The 16692-nt window shown below is 45.3% G+C and overlaps 2 protein-coding genes across 4 annotated transcripts in view; one reads left to right on the forward strand and one right to left on the reverse strand.

Moving 5' to 3' along the window:
- Positions 1-7585, forward strand: part of comta (catechol-O-methyltransferase a) — a 10722-nt gene extending 3137 nt beyond the window's left edge. The window contains exons 2-6 of the mRNA XM_066644244.1: positions 2652-2817; positions 3899-4016; positions 4917-5110; positions 5476-5607; positions 7075-7585. Coding sequence (XP_066500341.1) covers positions 2653-2817; positions 3899-4016; positions 4917-5110; positions 5476-5607; positions 7075-7254 — 789 coding nt within the window. The 5' untranslated portion in view covers position 2652 and the 3' untranslated portion in view covers positions 7255-7585. The remainder of the gene's footprint in view (positions 1-2651; positions 2818-3898; positions 4017-4916; positions 5111-5475; positions 5608-7074) is intronic.
- A 21-nt stretch (positions 7586-7606) lies between these two features.
- Positions 7607-12977, reverse strand: abt1 (activator of basal transcription 1). Of its 3 annotated transcripts, none has more exons than XM_066644241.1 (4): positions 12851-12977; positions 10315-10676; positions 9058-9233; positions 7607-8761 (listed from the first exon to the last, which is right to left on the reverse strand). In XM_066644241.1, the coding sequence occupies exons 1-4, from the start codon at positions 12967-12969 to the stop codon at positions 8387-8389; spliced, it is 1032 nt and encodes a 343-aa protein (XP_066500338.1). In that variant the 5' UTR covers positions 12970-12977; the 3' UTR covers positions 7607-8386. The 3 variants fall into 3 exon arrangements, with proteins under 3 accessions (XP_066500338.1, XP_066500339.1, XP_066500340.1); XM_066644242.1 differs by lacking the exon at positions 12851-12977 and adding an exon at positions 11626-11783; XM_066644243.1 differs by lacking the exon at positions 12851-12977 and adding an exon at positions 11135-11286.
- Between the last annotated feature and the right edge of the window lie 3715 nt (positions 12978-16692).

Raw genomic sequence — 16692 nt, forward strand, 5'->3', positions numbered from 1 at the left:
GCTAGTACCTTTATCAGAAAGCTGCAGATTTCACAAACACCTTATGTATTATTAATATTGTGAGCATATCTGTAGCTGCTGTTCATCAGCAGCAGGGTTAGAGTTTAAGAGCGGCTCAGACACCTGTCCAGAGCTTCAGCTTTAATCAAAGATGCTGTCACTCATACACAGAGGTTCTAGACTGTGGCTTAATTATGTTATAAATATTAGCACTGCATGTTGTCCCTATCAGAGCAAAGCTTTTGTCTAAACCCCCATCACAAACAAATTATAATTTTTTTAGTATGTTTCCTATTATGGATTAAGCAGCAAAGAAGATAATGATGATGATGTTTTCTATTAAGTCCATTTCACATGAGGTGAAGAATGCAGCTGCTTTCAAGGCCCTGAATGAAGTTTACACTCCAAAGTGTGGGTTCTCCACATGAGGGTGACCATGTTAAACATAGTGGCTGTTTCATAAAGTGAAGGACATGTTCAGTGCATATCTTACAAAGAATGCAGACACTTCAGACTTGTCCGGTTTTGCCAGTCTCTCCAGTCACAGCACTGGACCTGCGTTTATGTGAGAGCGCAAAGTTAACGGTAAACAGTGCAAAACAAACAATATGCACTGAGATATATTCATTCATTCATTATCTGTAAGCGCTTATCCAGTTCAGGGTCGCGGTGGGTCCAGAGCCTACCTGGAATCATTTGGCGCAAGGCAGGAATACACCCTGGAGGGGGCGCCAGTCCTTCACAGGGCAACACACACTCACATATTCACTCACACCTACAGACACTTTTGAGTCGCCAATCCATCTACCAACATGTGTTTTTGGAGCATGAGAGGAAACCGGAGCACCCGGAGGAAACCCACGCAGACACAGAGAGAACACACCACACTCCTCACAGACAGTCACCCGGAGGAAACCCACGCAGACACGTGGAGAACACACCACACTCCTCACAGACAGTCACCCGGAGGAAACCCACGCAGACACAGAGAGAACTCGCCACACTCCTCACAGACAATCACCCGGAGGAAACCCACACAGACACTGAGAGAACACACCACACTCCTCACAGACAGTCACCCAGAGGAAACCCTCGCAGACACAGAGAGAACACACCACACTCCTCACAGACAGTCACCTGGAGGAAACCCACGCAGACACAGGGAGAACACACCACACTCCTCACAGACAGTCACCCGGAGGAAACCCACGCAGACACAGGGAGAACACAACACACTCCTCACAGACAGTCACCCGGAGGAAACCCACGCAGACACAGAGAGAACACACCACACTCCTCACAGACAGTCACCCGGAGGAAACCCACGCAGACACAGAGAGAACACACCACACTCCTCACAGACAGTCACCCGGAGGAAACCCACGCAGACACAGAGAGAACACATCGCACACCTCACAGACAGTCACCCAGAGGAAACCCACACAGACACAGAGAGAACACACCACACTCCTCACAGACAGTCACCCGGAGGAAACCCACGCAGACACAGGGAGAACACACCACACTCCTCACAGACAGTCACGCGGAGGAAACCCACGCAGACACAGAGAGAACACACCACACTCCTCACAGACAGTCACCCGGAGGAAACCCACGCAGACACAGAGAGAACACATCACACTCCTCACAGACAGTCACCCGGAGCGGGACTCGAACCCACAACCTCCAGACAAAGACAACAAAGAAAAAAAGATAAAGAGAAAAAGACTAAAATCCAGTGTTTCCGAGGCTCATTCTCAACAGGTGCTGAAATGAGTCGATCAGAACTGGACAGGGAGAACACTGTGCTGTGTTATTTGTTCCTTGTGGTATTTTGACCAAAGCATGACACAGATGTTTCCTTAAGACCCCAGAACTGTATTCCCTTGTGGACACAGGGGGATAATATGCCCTCTTTAATGCTACACCATTCTGAGGCATTTGTATTGCTCCACTCACTATAAAAATTTCACACAATGTAGAGTGCAGAAATTTCGGGAAATGGGGTGGAGTTTCCCTTTAGACTGTGCAGTAGTTTTCACATAGAGGCTGAGGAGTGGAGCAGTGTTGCTGTGTAAACTGGGGAGATGTGTTTACCTGTATTTACACTGGGGAACTGCTCAGGTTGATTAATAACTCGCCCCAGAGTCTAACGTCCAGTTCAAAGGTCAGCACCTGGGCCTTTTTTAGCACATAGGCAGGTAAACAAAACATACATCATGTCTAAGCAGCAGCTGTGGTGTATTTACCCAGTCTGCTGTAAAGAAGGAGGCCGTGGAGGCCCGGGTTTAATACTGATCTGATATAAAGTGATTGGAGCTGTGTAGCACTGTGGTGTTTGCTAATTGAGATCAGATTCTGGCTGGATTCACTCTATGGAGAAGTGCAGAAGAGCAGGGTATGTTGAATTTGAATTACTGACTTTTCTTTGTTCCTTTTTCCTCTCGCCCTCTCTCTCTCTGTCCATCTGTCTCTCTCACTCTACCCTGCCCCCTCCTGCTCTTTGTGCCCCATCTTTCTGTCCTGGCTGCTTTCTCCCTCCCTCCCTCCTTCCCCCTCTCACTTTCCCCTCTGCCTCTCACTCTCTCTCCCACTTTCCACATCATTCTCCCTACTTTTCTCTTTCCCTCTCTCTCTCTCCCCTCTCTCAGTATGGAGTGTTGCACGTTGGTGTGTGTTGGGGCAGTAGTTGTGCTGTTGGCTGTGTGTTCATGGCTCGTTGCTGCATTGCAGAAGGTTGGCTTTGTGTCACTGATGTGGAACGACTTCATCATCCAGCGACTCCGAGACAAGTTCACCCAGACCACGCGACCTCAGGTGAGCACAGGGAGAACACACCACACTCCTCACAGACAGTCACCCGGAGGAAACCCACGCAGACACAGGGAGAACACACCACACTCCTCACAGACAGTCACCCGGAGGAAACCCACGCAGACACAGAGAGAACACACCACACTCCTCACAGACAGTCACCCAGAGGAAACCCACACAGACACAGGGAGAACACACCACACTCCTCACAGACAGTCACCCGGAGGAAACCCACACAGACACAGGGAGAACACACCACACTCCTCACAGACAGTCACCCGGAGGAAACCCACGAAGACACAGGGAGAACACACCACACTCCTCACAGACAGTCACCCGGAGGAAACCCACACAGACACAGGGAGAACACACCACACTCCTCACAGACAGTCACCCGGAGGAAACCCACGCAGACACAGGGAGAACACAACACACTCCTCACAGACAGTCACCCGGAGGAAACCCACACAGACACAGGGAGAACACACCACACTCCTCACAGACAGTCACCCGGAGGAAACCCACGCAGACACAGAGAGAACACACCACACTCCTCACAGACAGTCACCCGGAGGAAACCCACGCAGACACAGGGCGAACACACCACACTCCTCACAGACAGTCACCCGGAGGAAACCCACGCAGACACAGTGAGAACACACCACACTCCTCACAGACAGTCACCCGGAGGAAACCCACGCAGACACAGGGAGAACACACCACACTCCTCACAGGAGAAAAGTTTTTGCCTTCACTTTTTTTTAACTTAAATGTTGTGGAGGTACATGCTTTTGCACTCGAGTGAGGATATACACTATGCATTTTGTGTAGAATTTGTATCATTAAGAGACTTATTTTTATTTAAGAGTAATTTTATCAATACATTAATAATACAACAATACTGTTGTCAAACTGTTTTGTAGTTCCAGAATGAACCAGTTTATGCTCTCTAGAGTGGGTCCCCACATGGGGGCAGCCATGTTCAGATTAGGTTGAATACAGAATGTCTGATACACCCAGTCCACTAGGTTCCACTACAGATAATAGCTCATTGCAACATTTGAATATTTTGTAATCCATACAGCGCGTGCTGAAGGCCGTCCAGACACTGGCCACTAAAGGAAACCCAGAGAGTGTCATCTCCACCATCGATCACTTCTGCAAACACACGGAATGGGCCATGAACGTGGGAGATGAGAAAGGTTTCTCTCTCTGTGCTTTCTATCCGTTTTTTCTACTCTCACCTGTGGCATTACCCTGCTTCTATTCATTTCTCTTCACCGCCCACCCCCCTCCCCTGCTGTTGAGAGAAAGTCCTGGGGGCTGCTCATGGTGCCTGCTGTAGGAATGTGATGTGATGGCGCTTGCCTGGCTGCTGGGTCAATGAGATCTCTGCATGGCTGCACACACACACACACACACACACACACACACATTCTCAAATAGGCTTCTATGTTAAAACTGCTCTCAGTGTTGCGTTTTGAGACACGGCAGAAACCCCAGCCACAGGCCAAACACTTAACAAAAGAATGAGTAACACTCTTGTTTCTACTGCTTTGGCCTATACACTCAATGGCCACTTTATTAGAAACACCTGCACTGAAGCTATGGCAGAGGCTGCAGACTGAGGTACTTTGCAACGGTTAAATAATACAAATAAAATAGGTATGTGCTCGAGACAGAAGGCGTAAAGCTTTCTGAAGATTTACTTCAAAACTAGTCCTTCATGAGTTTCTGACCACAGCCATTCTTGGCTAAATACATTTGGGCAGTAGCCTGATAAATAGTGCAGCAACAGGCTACATCTGTAATTATTTACCTACGTAGAGGACTACGAAGAGTTGGAATAACACATAAAGAACTCGACCTGTTGATCAGTTAATGTTTAATGTGGGTAGGGTTAATGTATTCTGCTGAATCTGAGAGCCCCAAACTCCATTTTCTTTTGCACCCTACCTAGTGCACTAGGCATCAGTAGAGCCTTGAACTGATTTACAATCAATGGTTTAGAACTGACAGGCTGTTAATGGTGCTGAATAGTCATTAATGGAGTAAGGCCCATCATTGATTGTCTGTGTGTGTGTGTTTATGGTTATACACAGGTTACATTTTGGATTCAGTGGTCACTGAGGTGAACCCCAGCACGGCACTGGAGCTGGGCACGTACTGCGGCTACTCGGCGATCAGAATTGCCCGTCTGTTGTCCCCTGGCTCTAAACTGATCACGGTGGAGTTTAACCCAGATTACGCTGCCATCGCCAAGAAGATCATAGCCTTTGCTGGGTTAGAAGACAAGGTGTGTGTGTGAGAGACATACAGAGTGTGTATGAAATTCACTACACCTTTAAGGGTCATTGAAATTAGCTTTTAACAAATAGCATGTAAGCAATGAAATACAGCAGTGAAAACTCTTATACACAAAAATACAGTGGTTTATCATGAGATGAGGTGCAAGGCAGAGGAATGGGGTGGAATTTATGCAGCTGAGAACGGCTATAATCTGCTATAAAGCTTTGCAGAAGGATGACATTTGGAATTAGCATCCGAATAAGAAGCATGAAATGGCATGGGATTGAAACATCGAACAGATTGACAGCATGAATCTGCATGGTGAACCGTCTTGGTTCAAAGCACATTGAAGGGATGTGTTCTGTTTTCCAGATCACGCTGGTGGAGGGTTCCACTGGGGATTGGATCCCTAAACTTAAGGATCACTTTGGCATCTCCACGTTCGACTTTGTCTTCCTGGACCACTGGAAAGACCGCTACGTTGCTGACACTAAGCTGCTTGAGGTGAGAAACGTATCACATGCATAGCGTATGGGTTCCAAGCCGGGATTTGAGGAGCTGTAGATGTTTCCCATATTTTAATGTCTAATCCAACTTTCACCAACTGGGTTAATCAGCCTACTGCTAACGTCTGAGCCCTATTCAAATCTGAAGCATGGACTGGATTCTGAACTTCACTACTTTAGGGCCTTGTGGACAGGAAATGCCCATTTATAAATGGGGTACTGTATTAAGTGTACACTTACACAATAGACCCTGCGTGTAGGTAGATCTCATTCACACAGATTTATACCAGACATTGCTCCACTTCTCCAAAGTGGATGAAAATAAAATAGATTCAGAAGTTCACAGATGATTCATTCATTTTATTTTGAAGTTCTTTATCCTGTTAAGGGTCATTATTCCCATCTGGAATCACTGAGCGGAAGGCAATAACACACCTAGAACAGGGCTCCAATCCATCACAGGGCATCACCCACTCACACACACCTATGGGCAATGTGTCACAGCCAATCCACAAACACCGTACTGTTTCTGGACTGTGTGAAGACACCAGAGAACCTGGAGGAAATCCACGCGGACACAGAGAGAACACACCACACTCCTCATAGACAGTCACTCGGAGGAAACCCACACGGACACAGGGAGAACACACCACACTTCTCATAGACAGTCACTCGGAGGAAACCCACGCGGACACAGGGAGAACACACCACACTCCTCATAGACAGTCACTCGGAGGAAACCCACGCAGACACAGGGAGAACACACCACACTCCTCATAGACAGTCACTCGGAGGAAACCCACGCGGACACAGGGAGAACACACCACACTCCTCATAGACAGTCACTCGGAGGAAACCCACGCGGACACAGGGAGAACACACCACACTCCTCATAGACAGTCACTCGGAGGAAACCCAAGCAGACACAGGGAGAACACACCACACTCCTCACAGTCACCCGGAGGAAACCCACACAGACACAGGGAGAACACACCACACTCCTCACAGACAGTCACCTGGAGGAAACCCACACAGACACAGAGAGAACACACCACACTCCTCATAGACAGTCACTCGGAGGAAACCCACGTGGACACAGGGAGAACACACCACACTCCAAAGTCACTTCACTTCTCTTCGGTAGCACAAAAATGTGTAGCACGTGCATAGTAGTACTCCACAATCTAGAATATATATACTGTATATTCTAAACACAGAACATGTCTTCGACATACAGCAAAGAGAATGAATGACTGAATTAAGTCAAGGAACTCATAAGCTGAACCTGAAGCTCTGGGGACATCTGCATTAGAAAGCTGCACCTCCCTTCACAGACAGAGATAGGAACAGGGAGGAGCAAAACCTTTGCCACAGGAAATGGAAAGTAGAGACTAAAATGTACAAGCTAAGTTACAGTGTAGTCTATTGTGTAGTTCTAAAATGCTCTCATTCTGCCTTTCCACAGGAGTGTTCCCTACTCAGGAAAGGCTCAGTCCTCCTCGCCGATAACGTCATCTGTCCAGGAGCTCCTGAATACCTGGAATACATCCGGAAGAGCCCTCGATACGAGAGCAAATACTACCAGTCTCACCTGGAGTACACTCAAGTGGAAGACGGTCTGGAGAAATCGGTTTTCTTGGGATAAAGTGATGGTGGAAGGAGTCTCTAACGATCAGTAGCTTTACACAGACAGTCACCTAACCACCAACTCCAGTTAGAAGAGTCACTTAACTTCATTAAGGTTTGGAAAAACTGGTCATCGAGTGGGAAAAGCAAAATAACTTCCTGTTCCGCCTGGACAAGCAGCATTGTCTCCGAGTGTTATGCAACTACGGGACGTTCCAAAGCAACGTGGAAGTGGATTCATAATGTTCTTCAGTGTGTTGTTTTGTTCACATGTGCTTTATCTTCAGAGGTTTTTAAACTTTCCAATCTTAGAAATCCATAACTCTGCATGACATGAACTACAGGGACTGCCTTGGTTGTACATGCCTTGGTTGTCATTTTGACAAAGAATGTTTCACACTCACTTTATAAATGCATTTTTTGTTATGTTTAAAGTGTCATTTTTTTTTAAAAGTGAAACACACCCTTGTCAAATAAATAAATACACAAACATAACTGGTCTATCGATGTTGTACAGCTTTTGGATTTTTTTTTTATTTTCAAACACATATATGTTCATAACAACAAGGGTTTTTTTTGTCCCGTTTTTGCCAAACTTTCTCATCAATTATTAGTCACCACTTCCATCCTTTGACTGAATCTCCCGCAACTGCAGAGTGCTATCTGCAAACACATGGGTAGAGGCAAGGATGTGCTTCCAAGACACGAGAGGCCAACCCACTGCTCCTTTTCCAACAGCCGTTGAGCAGTTGTGAGCATTGCAAACTGTCCAGATCTGTCACATCAGCTGATAGATGTCTGTGCTAGCTAGCATCATGGAGGGTGGTGGAGGGTATAACCCATACCCAATTGTGCTCTTCAGGACTCCTTGCCTCGGATGGCTGAGGTAAACTGTCCAAATTCGTTTTAGAATTCAGAAACACACGATGGTATTGTGGCTTTTAAGAAAAGGAGCTGTTTCTATTGAAAATAAGGCATTGTTCTTTTACACCAGTCATTATATGGTTAATAATCTGGGTAAAAGTTAAAGCAAAATATCTTCAAATCTATTTTATTACATAAAAAAAGGCTTTGTTGAAAGTCTTGGAAGCTCTAGTCCACTCAGTTAGTGATGAGGTCAAGTCTGAAACACCATCCATAAAGTTCCAGTTCTATGATTTTCCACTGCTGAAGATCTTGGCCAGCAGGGACACGTTGGACTGGGCTTTCTCCTGGATGACCCTGCTCTTCTCCTGAGCTTTCTGGAGGTTCTTCTTGGACAGACCTTGCTTCTTCATTCTCTCCAGCCTAATTTCCTCCTCTGTTCGCCTCTGTGTGAAGTCCCAGCCCTTTTCGTTCAAGGCCTCTCCCTTCTTCTGTCTCTTCTTCCTCAGTCTGTCCAGAGTCTGACTCTTCTCCACGCTGGCCAGGTAGAAGTTGGTTTCGCGTTTGGCCTGGGAGATTTCTGTCCTCATGCGCTGGTGATACACTGTCTGCTCGTATGCCAGTCTCTCACTCAGGTGGCACCACTGGAACCTGTGTAGATACTGCAGCAGAAGAACAATATTCTGAAATCTTGATGCGAGGACTGATTGCATTCAGCCATTAATTAATTTCAAGGATATAGTAGGGATTTCTCAAAGTTTTTCCAAAGTATTATAAGGGAGCCACATCATTCCAGTTCCACTGTTCTATTGTCTAACGCTGGGAGACATTTTACACGCAAAACTCTGGCTCATATTTAGATTTCTGGAACATTGTGGAGAAGATTTTGGAAGATCATGGGCAACCCCAAGGATGAAAATATAAAATATTCAGTGAAACGTTTGCTGGTGTTATGTACCTTTATGGACCACAGGTCACTGCTGAAGTGGCTCCTCTTGCGGTTGGTCATGGGTGTGTTGTGGAGACTTAGAGCCACTCTCTTAGCGATGCGTTTGTCTCTGAACTCCACCCAGCCTTCCACAAAACGCGACCCATTGCTGCCTGCTTTCCTCTTCTTCTTCTTAACACAGTGATCTGAGAGAAAACATCAGCATTAAAGGACAGGCCTAACAGCCAGAAAACCTCATTTTTCAACTTTCTTAAAGAACAAAAATGTAAAGCACATATCATTCACATAACATTTACAACAGGATATGTTAAGGCCTGGTCAATATGTATCCAGAAAATAAATAAATAAATAAAAGGGGCGGCACGGTGGTGCAGCAGGTAGGTGTCGCAGTCACACAGCTCCAGGGACCTGGAGGTTGTGGATTCGATTCCCGCTCCGGGTGACTGTCTGTGAGGAGTGTGGTGTGTTCTCCCTGTGTCTGCGTGGGTTTCCTCCGGGTGACTGTCTGTGAGGAGTGTGGTGTGTTCTCTCTGTGTCTTCGTGGGTTTCCTCCGGGTGACTGTCTGTGAGGAGTGTGGTGTGTTCTCCCTGTGTCTGCGTGGGTTTCCTCCAGGTGACTGTCTGTGAGGAGTGTAGTGTGTTCTCCCTGTGTCTGCGTGGGTTTCCTCCGGGTGACTGTCTGTGAGGAGTGTGGTGAGTTCTCCCTGTGTCTTCGTGGGTTTCCTCCGGATGACTGTCTGTGAGGAGTGTGGTGTGTTCTCCCTGTATCTTCGTGGGTTTCCTCCGGGTGACTGTCTGTGTGGAGTGTGGTGTGTTCTCCAGGGTGTATTCCTGCCGCGACCCTGAACTGGATAAGCGCTTAGAGATAATGAATGAATGAATGAATGAATGAACAAATAAAAAGATTTGTCTGCATTTGGGCTTCCTGACCAAAGGAAAAAAAACTCATAATAAATATAATTTTCTAAACATATTGTGAATATCAAAAGTAGTTACAGGACATTCTACTAGAAACTTCTTTTATTATGAAAATGAGAGTTTAAAATGTCTCGCTCCTCACTACTGTGTCGTCAGGGGTTGGTGGGGTGAGCTGTGGCTTGTTCTAATTTTAAGAAATAGGTGCTGAAACAGGCCACTTTGAGCAGGGTTGTTTAGACTATCTTGTCACTATAGTTTTGACTAAGCCTGGTCAAATGTGTTCCATCACTCACTCAAATAAAACTCTTCTAATGCTCATTCTCGTCAGCAACCGCTCTGTCCTCTCACCTTCAGACTGCAGGAAGATCCGCCCAATCTCTCCGTACACAGACAGCATGTTCCTCACATGTTTAGGCCGCAATCTTGGGGGAATGTGGCCCAGGTACACTATTCCTGGGACACATTTCTTGTCCTTGGACATCTTAGCCTCTTCAGCAGCATCACCTTCATCTTCATCATCAACAACTCTCCCATTCTCCAGGGCATCGTCTTCATCCTCCTTTTGATCATCATCCACAAGCTCATCGTCGTCGTCGTCATCATAATCACCATCATCAGATAATTTCAATTCCATATCTTCAGCTGCTCCATTCAAACCTTCTTCCATTTCAATGCTCTGGTTGTCCTTTGCCGCCATGATGTTAGACTGTCTGAAACATAATGACATAAGAATACCACACACTTCAAACACAACACGCTTCATACACATGCTTTAAGCTCAATCTTTTCAAGTAAAAGAAATGTATTAAGCAGCCAAATATTTAAGGAGTTTAAAAACACATTTTGGAGTGGACAAGCTAAAATAAACATGATGAGTTTACACTTTATCCAATATATAATATTAGTATGTTATGTATAGCTATGCTAAAATGCTAAGCTATGGACATCTGTATACAAACAAACCTGGACAAACGACTTGTTTTATGTGAAAAAAACAAACTCTGTTTGCTTTATTAGAATTAGCTGTCGTCCTTTCGAAAATTACAGCTAAAACTACACTGTAACTAATTCAACCAATATTCTTTCATATGTTTCAGCCCCCAAACAACAGCCTACGTATTCGACTTTTTCAATATCCATTTTAAACTCAGGTTAATATGTTGTTTACCCGTCCTCCGACGGGTCTCTCCTCTTTTGGTCAGAAACTATTACACATTAACTTGCTGCTATCTTTATACTTTGTCATTTTTATTCCTAAATCTTTCCGAAATTACGTGTAAAGTCTCAGGTTTGTGAGAACGAGGCTCAGGTCTGCGGCTGCGTCTCAAATGTTACTATGCTCTCTATGAAGGGTGCAGTACAGATCCTTTAACTATTATTTATTACACCTATAAATCGTTTTCTGCTGTGTTAGACTATGGGTATGAGGAATATAAACTGTTTAATAGTTCTCAGGTTCGCCAACTTTGTGTAGAAGCCGTCTTTTCATGAGCACTCCGTAGGGATCGTAGAGATAATTAGGCTACATTCTTCCCACGCGCTGTGTGTGTTCCCTCTCGCTATCTGTAGCTACAGCTCTGAAAATGGTGGCTATTTTAGAGAAGACATGGATAAATATCAAACCAGAAAAGGTGCCGTACACTAAAACAAGACTCATACCTTCCCTCGGTGTCCCACGGCAGTCTGTCCTGTTAGTACGAGGCCATTAAACAAGCTCCAAAAGACAGTTTCTAGTAAAGCGACCGTTAGCAGCTAAAGCTACACGTGTGGCTGAGTGAGCGTGCTTGTGACGTCACGTTAAAGGGCAGGTTGAGGAAAAATGCTAGTCTTTATAAAGGCACAGAAACATTTTCTGTAATTCACACTGTTTATTACTAAACTAGTATCAACTAGCAGAGGTGTGTAATATATCCTAACACAAACTGAGTATAATAATAGTGTACAGTCAATATTATTTAGGGTGACCAGACTGACCAATTAAATGTGTACAGAGAAGGTTATCGACCAATAACGGTAGCTCTACAGTCAGACCGTCCAATCAGAAGATTTTAGGCTACTTCACCACGCCCCCTTCTCACTCAAGCGAACCAATCGGAGTAGGGGAGGGCGGGACTAGTTTGTGAAGGAAACTTCTCGAAGTTCTATGTAAGCTCTAGAAAAACAAAATGCCGGACGTTTGTGAAATTCCGCTCGGACATTTTTTAAGTCTAAAAAGAGGACATGTCCGGGTAAAAGAGGACGTCTGGTCATCCTAATGTTACTAAATATACTAGAGTAGAAATAGTAGCAGTAGCATGACATAAGTAATTTGTAGAACTGCAGTGGGCCTACTATAAGCACAGCATAAGGACAGGTCCATCACAGAGCATTACACACTCATATACTCAGGGAGAACACACCAAACAGACAGTACCCCATGAGAACAAACCCAGGGCCTAGAGAGCCCGGAGTTGTATAGCAGCAGCACCACCAAGACATTCATTCATTATCTGTAACCGCTTATCCAATTCAGGGTCGCGGTGGGCACAAGGCGGGGAGATACACCCTGGAGGCGCTAGTCCTTCACAGGGCAACGCACACACATTCACTCACACCTACGGACACTTTGGAATCACCACACACTCACACCACTTTGGAATCACCAATCCCCTAAAACGTGTGTTTTAGGACCGTGGGAGGAATCCGGAGGACACCCACGCGGACACGGGGAGAACACACCAACTCCTCACAGACAGTCACCCGGAGCGGGAATCGAACCCACAACCTCCAGGTCCTTGGAGCTGTGTGACTACGACGCTACCTGCTGCGCCACTGTGCCAGGATTTCCAGTTTAACCAGATAACATGAGTCAAAATTCAAGCATATCCAACACCCAAAAAGTTACCTATTGGTTCTTGGAACACCCACCCGGTCCTGTGTCCGTCTGTTACAGTTTAGAACACAAGGGGGCGACAACAGGCCAGGAAATATCACTCTCCCCACAAATAATTGAGAGACGCTCATCACGGTTTCTGTACAGATGAAGAATTCAAGACTGCCATGAATAGACTGCGTTTAAGAATAGCAGCCCACTGAGACAAAGCTGAGACTCGGGTAATAAAAGTTTCTGCTGATGAATGGATATTCTGCACGATACGTTACATAACGAGAGCTCAGTCTTTGCCCGACAAAGGGGCCTTAGACTTCATTAAGAGTTAACGGAGGGAGAAAACTTCCTGTGGTTTGTCAGTCACACATTAAAAACTAAGGAAATGACGTCATACAACGGCTCTTTTGTAAATAAATTACAACCCTTTCAGCGTCATATATTTGGCAGCCCAGAGAGTCAAGAAGCATATCTGCTAAAAATACAAAGTATTAAATTGAATTGATGCTGGTATGTGCTGGTCTAAGCTGGTTTAAGCTGATTAATATTGATTTGTGTTGGTTTAGCACCAGCATCGTACACCCAGCATATGCTGTTTTATCTAGCAGGGATTAGCATTCAAGAAGCAAACAAAAGATACTCAACAGCTTTACAAGGTAGAAATAAACAACAGATGAAGGAAAAATACCAATGTAATGCAATAATTAAGTGTAAAAAATCCACAAAAGATGAGTACACAGCCAAGATAAACAAGAAAACAAAAATGTTGAAAAATATCAACAATTCACTGAGCATTTTGTGAAGCATTTGCTTTGCTTTAACGTGTTTGTTTTCTCCTTTCGTAAAACTGTGTTTTTGTCTTTTGTTTGCATTCTGGGTTGAGCTGTTGTGTTTGGACCCTCAGGGCCACCGTACTGATCCTCAGCACAGATGCATTAACCTGGGGATGGAGAAACCTAATGAACAAGGCACTCAAACCCACCTACAGACCGCCATGAACTCTGTGATCCTCAGGGGAGAGAGAGAGGGAGAGAGAGAGAGAGAGAGAGAGAGAGAGAGAGAGAGAGAGTTAGTTTGTGCCTGTTGAGCTGTTCTGCTTTATTATGCATGGCCATGTGCCAGTCACATGTGTGTTGCTGCATTATTGAGGAGGATGACTGGGGTTTTTGCCGTGTGCTCTGCCAGTGGTCCCTCTATCAGTTTAAATATAACCCTGAGCTCAGGGGCCACACTCTCCAGGGGCCAGTACAGACATGGCATGCTTCAATTTAGATGCCACTGTTACATAAAGCAGAAATGGAGGAGGATGGCCAAAGATCCAGACAGTAACCGTAATGAATGAGTCTGGAAGCATTTTCTCACACTACATGCAGAAAATAACATTTTTTAGACATGTGATACATTTCAAATGCAATCTTTCATTACAAATTATATTCCAACCACTAAATACATTCAGATAAACACTTAGTATATATTTTTCCATACGGGGGGCCACATACAGAGGTCAAATATCATTCAAACTCATCCCAGAACATTGGAAAGAACCCATAACAATTTATATATATATATATATATATATATATATATATATATATATATGTATCTATCTATCATACTCATAGACATTCATTCATTGTCTGTAACCCTTAATCCAGTTCAGGGTCACGATGGGTCTGGAGCCTACCCAGAATCACAGGGTGCAAGGTGGGAACACACCCTGGAGGGGGCGCCAGTCCTTCACAGGTCAAAACACTCACACATTCACACCTACAGACACTTCTGAGTCGCCAATCCACCTACCAACATGTGTTTTTGGACTGTGGGAGGAAACTGGAGCACCCGGAGGAAACCCATGCAGACACAGGGAGAACACACCACTCTCCTCACAGACAGTCACCCGGAGGAAACCCACGCTGACACAGGGAGAACACACCACACTCCTCACAGACAATCACCCGGAGGAAACCCACGCAGACACAGGGAGAACACACCACTCTCCTCACAGACAGTCACCCGGAGGAAACCCACGCTGACACAGGGAGAACACACCACACTCCTCACAGACAATCACCCGGAGGAAACCCATGCAGACACAGGGAGAACACACCACACTCCTCACAGACAGTCACCCGGAGGAAACCCACGCAGACACAGGGAGAACACACCACACTCCTCACAGACAATCACCTGGAGGAAACCCACGCAGACACAGGGAGAACACACCACACTCCTCACAGACAGTCACCCGGAGGAAACCCACGCCGACACAGGGAGAACACACCACACTCCTCACAGACAGTCACCCGGAGGAAACCCACGCAGACACAGGGAGAACACACCACATTCCTCACAGACAGTCACACAGAGCTGGACTCGAACCCGCAACCTTCAGGACCCTGGAGCTGTGTGACTACGTGTGGCACCAACGTGTCACACTATATATTATTAATAAATATACTATTTGTACTTCGTTGCCTTGTGCGTTTACTGAGCAATGACAATAAAATCGTATCCATCCAGCTATCTGTCTATGTATTTATACCCCTCTTGGTGACACATAGTATTGCGTTATGTATGAAATTATGTTCTTAAGGGTATGATAAAGGAGCTGGACCAGTGAGGACAAAGGACCAAAACAATACCAAAACACACGGAATATCATCGTAGTGCTGACATACTGTTATAATCCTATAGGGGCGCTAGCAGAAATCAGAACAATCAAAAAGGGTTTTTCTTCTTAGTTTTGACAGTTACAACCCAAAAAGTTGGTCCAGCTTCATTAATCTGAACCAGGAGATCAGTGTGAGTTTATTTCTAAAGCAGGACTGCTGCTAAAATTGGCCTAAATGTTTACAAGTTTGATATAGCTTTCCTCTAAATAAATCTACTTGATCTTTAATGTGTTAAGATGTTACAGACCCACAAAGAAAACGTGTCCTCTGATGTTAAAATTATCCTAAAATCTAGACATCCTCAGACGTTTGCTGAGCAGCGTAGGTGTTTAGTGATGTGTCACAGACCCATGAAGAAATGTCTGTCCACTGACGGCGAACCCACTGAATCAAATCAAGAACAAGATTCACACATCTGCCGTCACATTTCAGTGTGTTTTTGTGTGTGGAGTGAAAACTGCAGACTGTTTTGATAAAGCTTCGGGTCGGACGCCTGCTTGATCCAAACACATCGGCGGCGATGATGCAACCCTTCAGCAACAGCCCTCCACCCAAACGCTCGCAGTTACCTGAAAGCAGACTGCATCAAGAATGCTGGGAAATTAAATTATTGCTCTTCCGCCTCAAAAACTCCTCCCCAAGCTGTTCCTAAGGTGATGCTTAGGCTAGAAATTTGCCCAGTTTGACCTTTGCTGAATACCTTTTACACTGCAAAGACAACCACCGTGAAAAACAGAAAGCATTGGTGCTGATGAACTTGTGTTATTTTGGACTAATTTCACTATATTGCTACCAATAAGCCACTAAAATTATATTAATCTACAATTAAAATATACAGAGTTTTCTAGTTATTTGTTATTTACACTTCTCTTCTATCCATCCATCCATTATCTGTAACCCTTATCCAGTTCAGGGTCGCGGTGGGTCCAGAGCCTACCTGGAATCATTGGGCGCAAGGTGGGAATACACCCTGGAGAGGGCGCCAGTCCTTCACAGGGCAACACAGACACACACACACACACATTCACTCACACACTCACACCTACGGACACTTTCGAGTCGCCAATCCACCTGCAACGTGTGTTTTTGGACTGTGGGAGGAAACCGGAGCACCCGGAGGAAACCCACGCGGACACGGGGAGAACACACCAACTCCTACTTCTCTTCTAATATGATTTGAATATATTT

The sequence above is a fragment of the Hoplias malabaricus genome, chromosome 14 (assembly GCF_029633855.1).
Source record: "Hoplias malabaricus isolate fHopMal1 chromosome 14, fHopMal1.hap1, whole genome shotgun sequence".
In the NCBI taxonomy this organism is placed as follows: domain Eukaryota; kingdom Metazoa; phylum Chordata; class Actinopteri; order Characiformes; family Erythrinidae; genus Hoplias; species Hoplias malabaricus.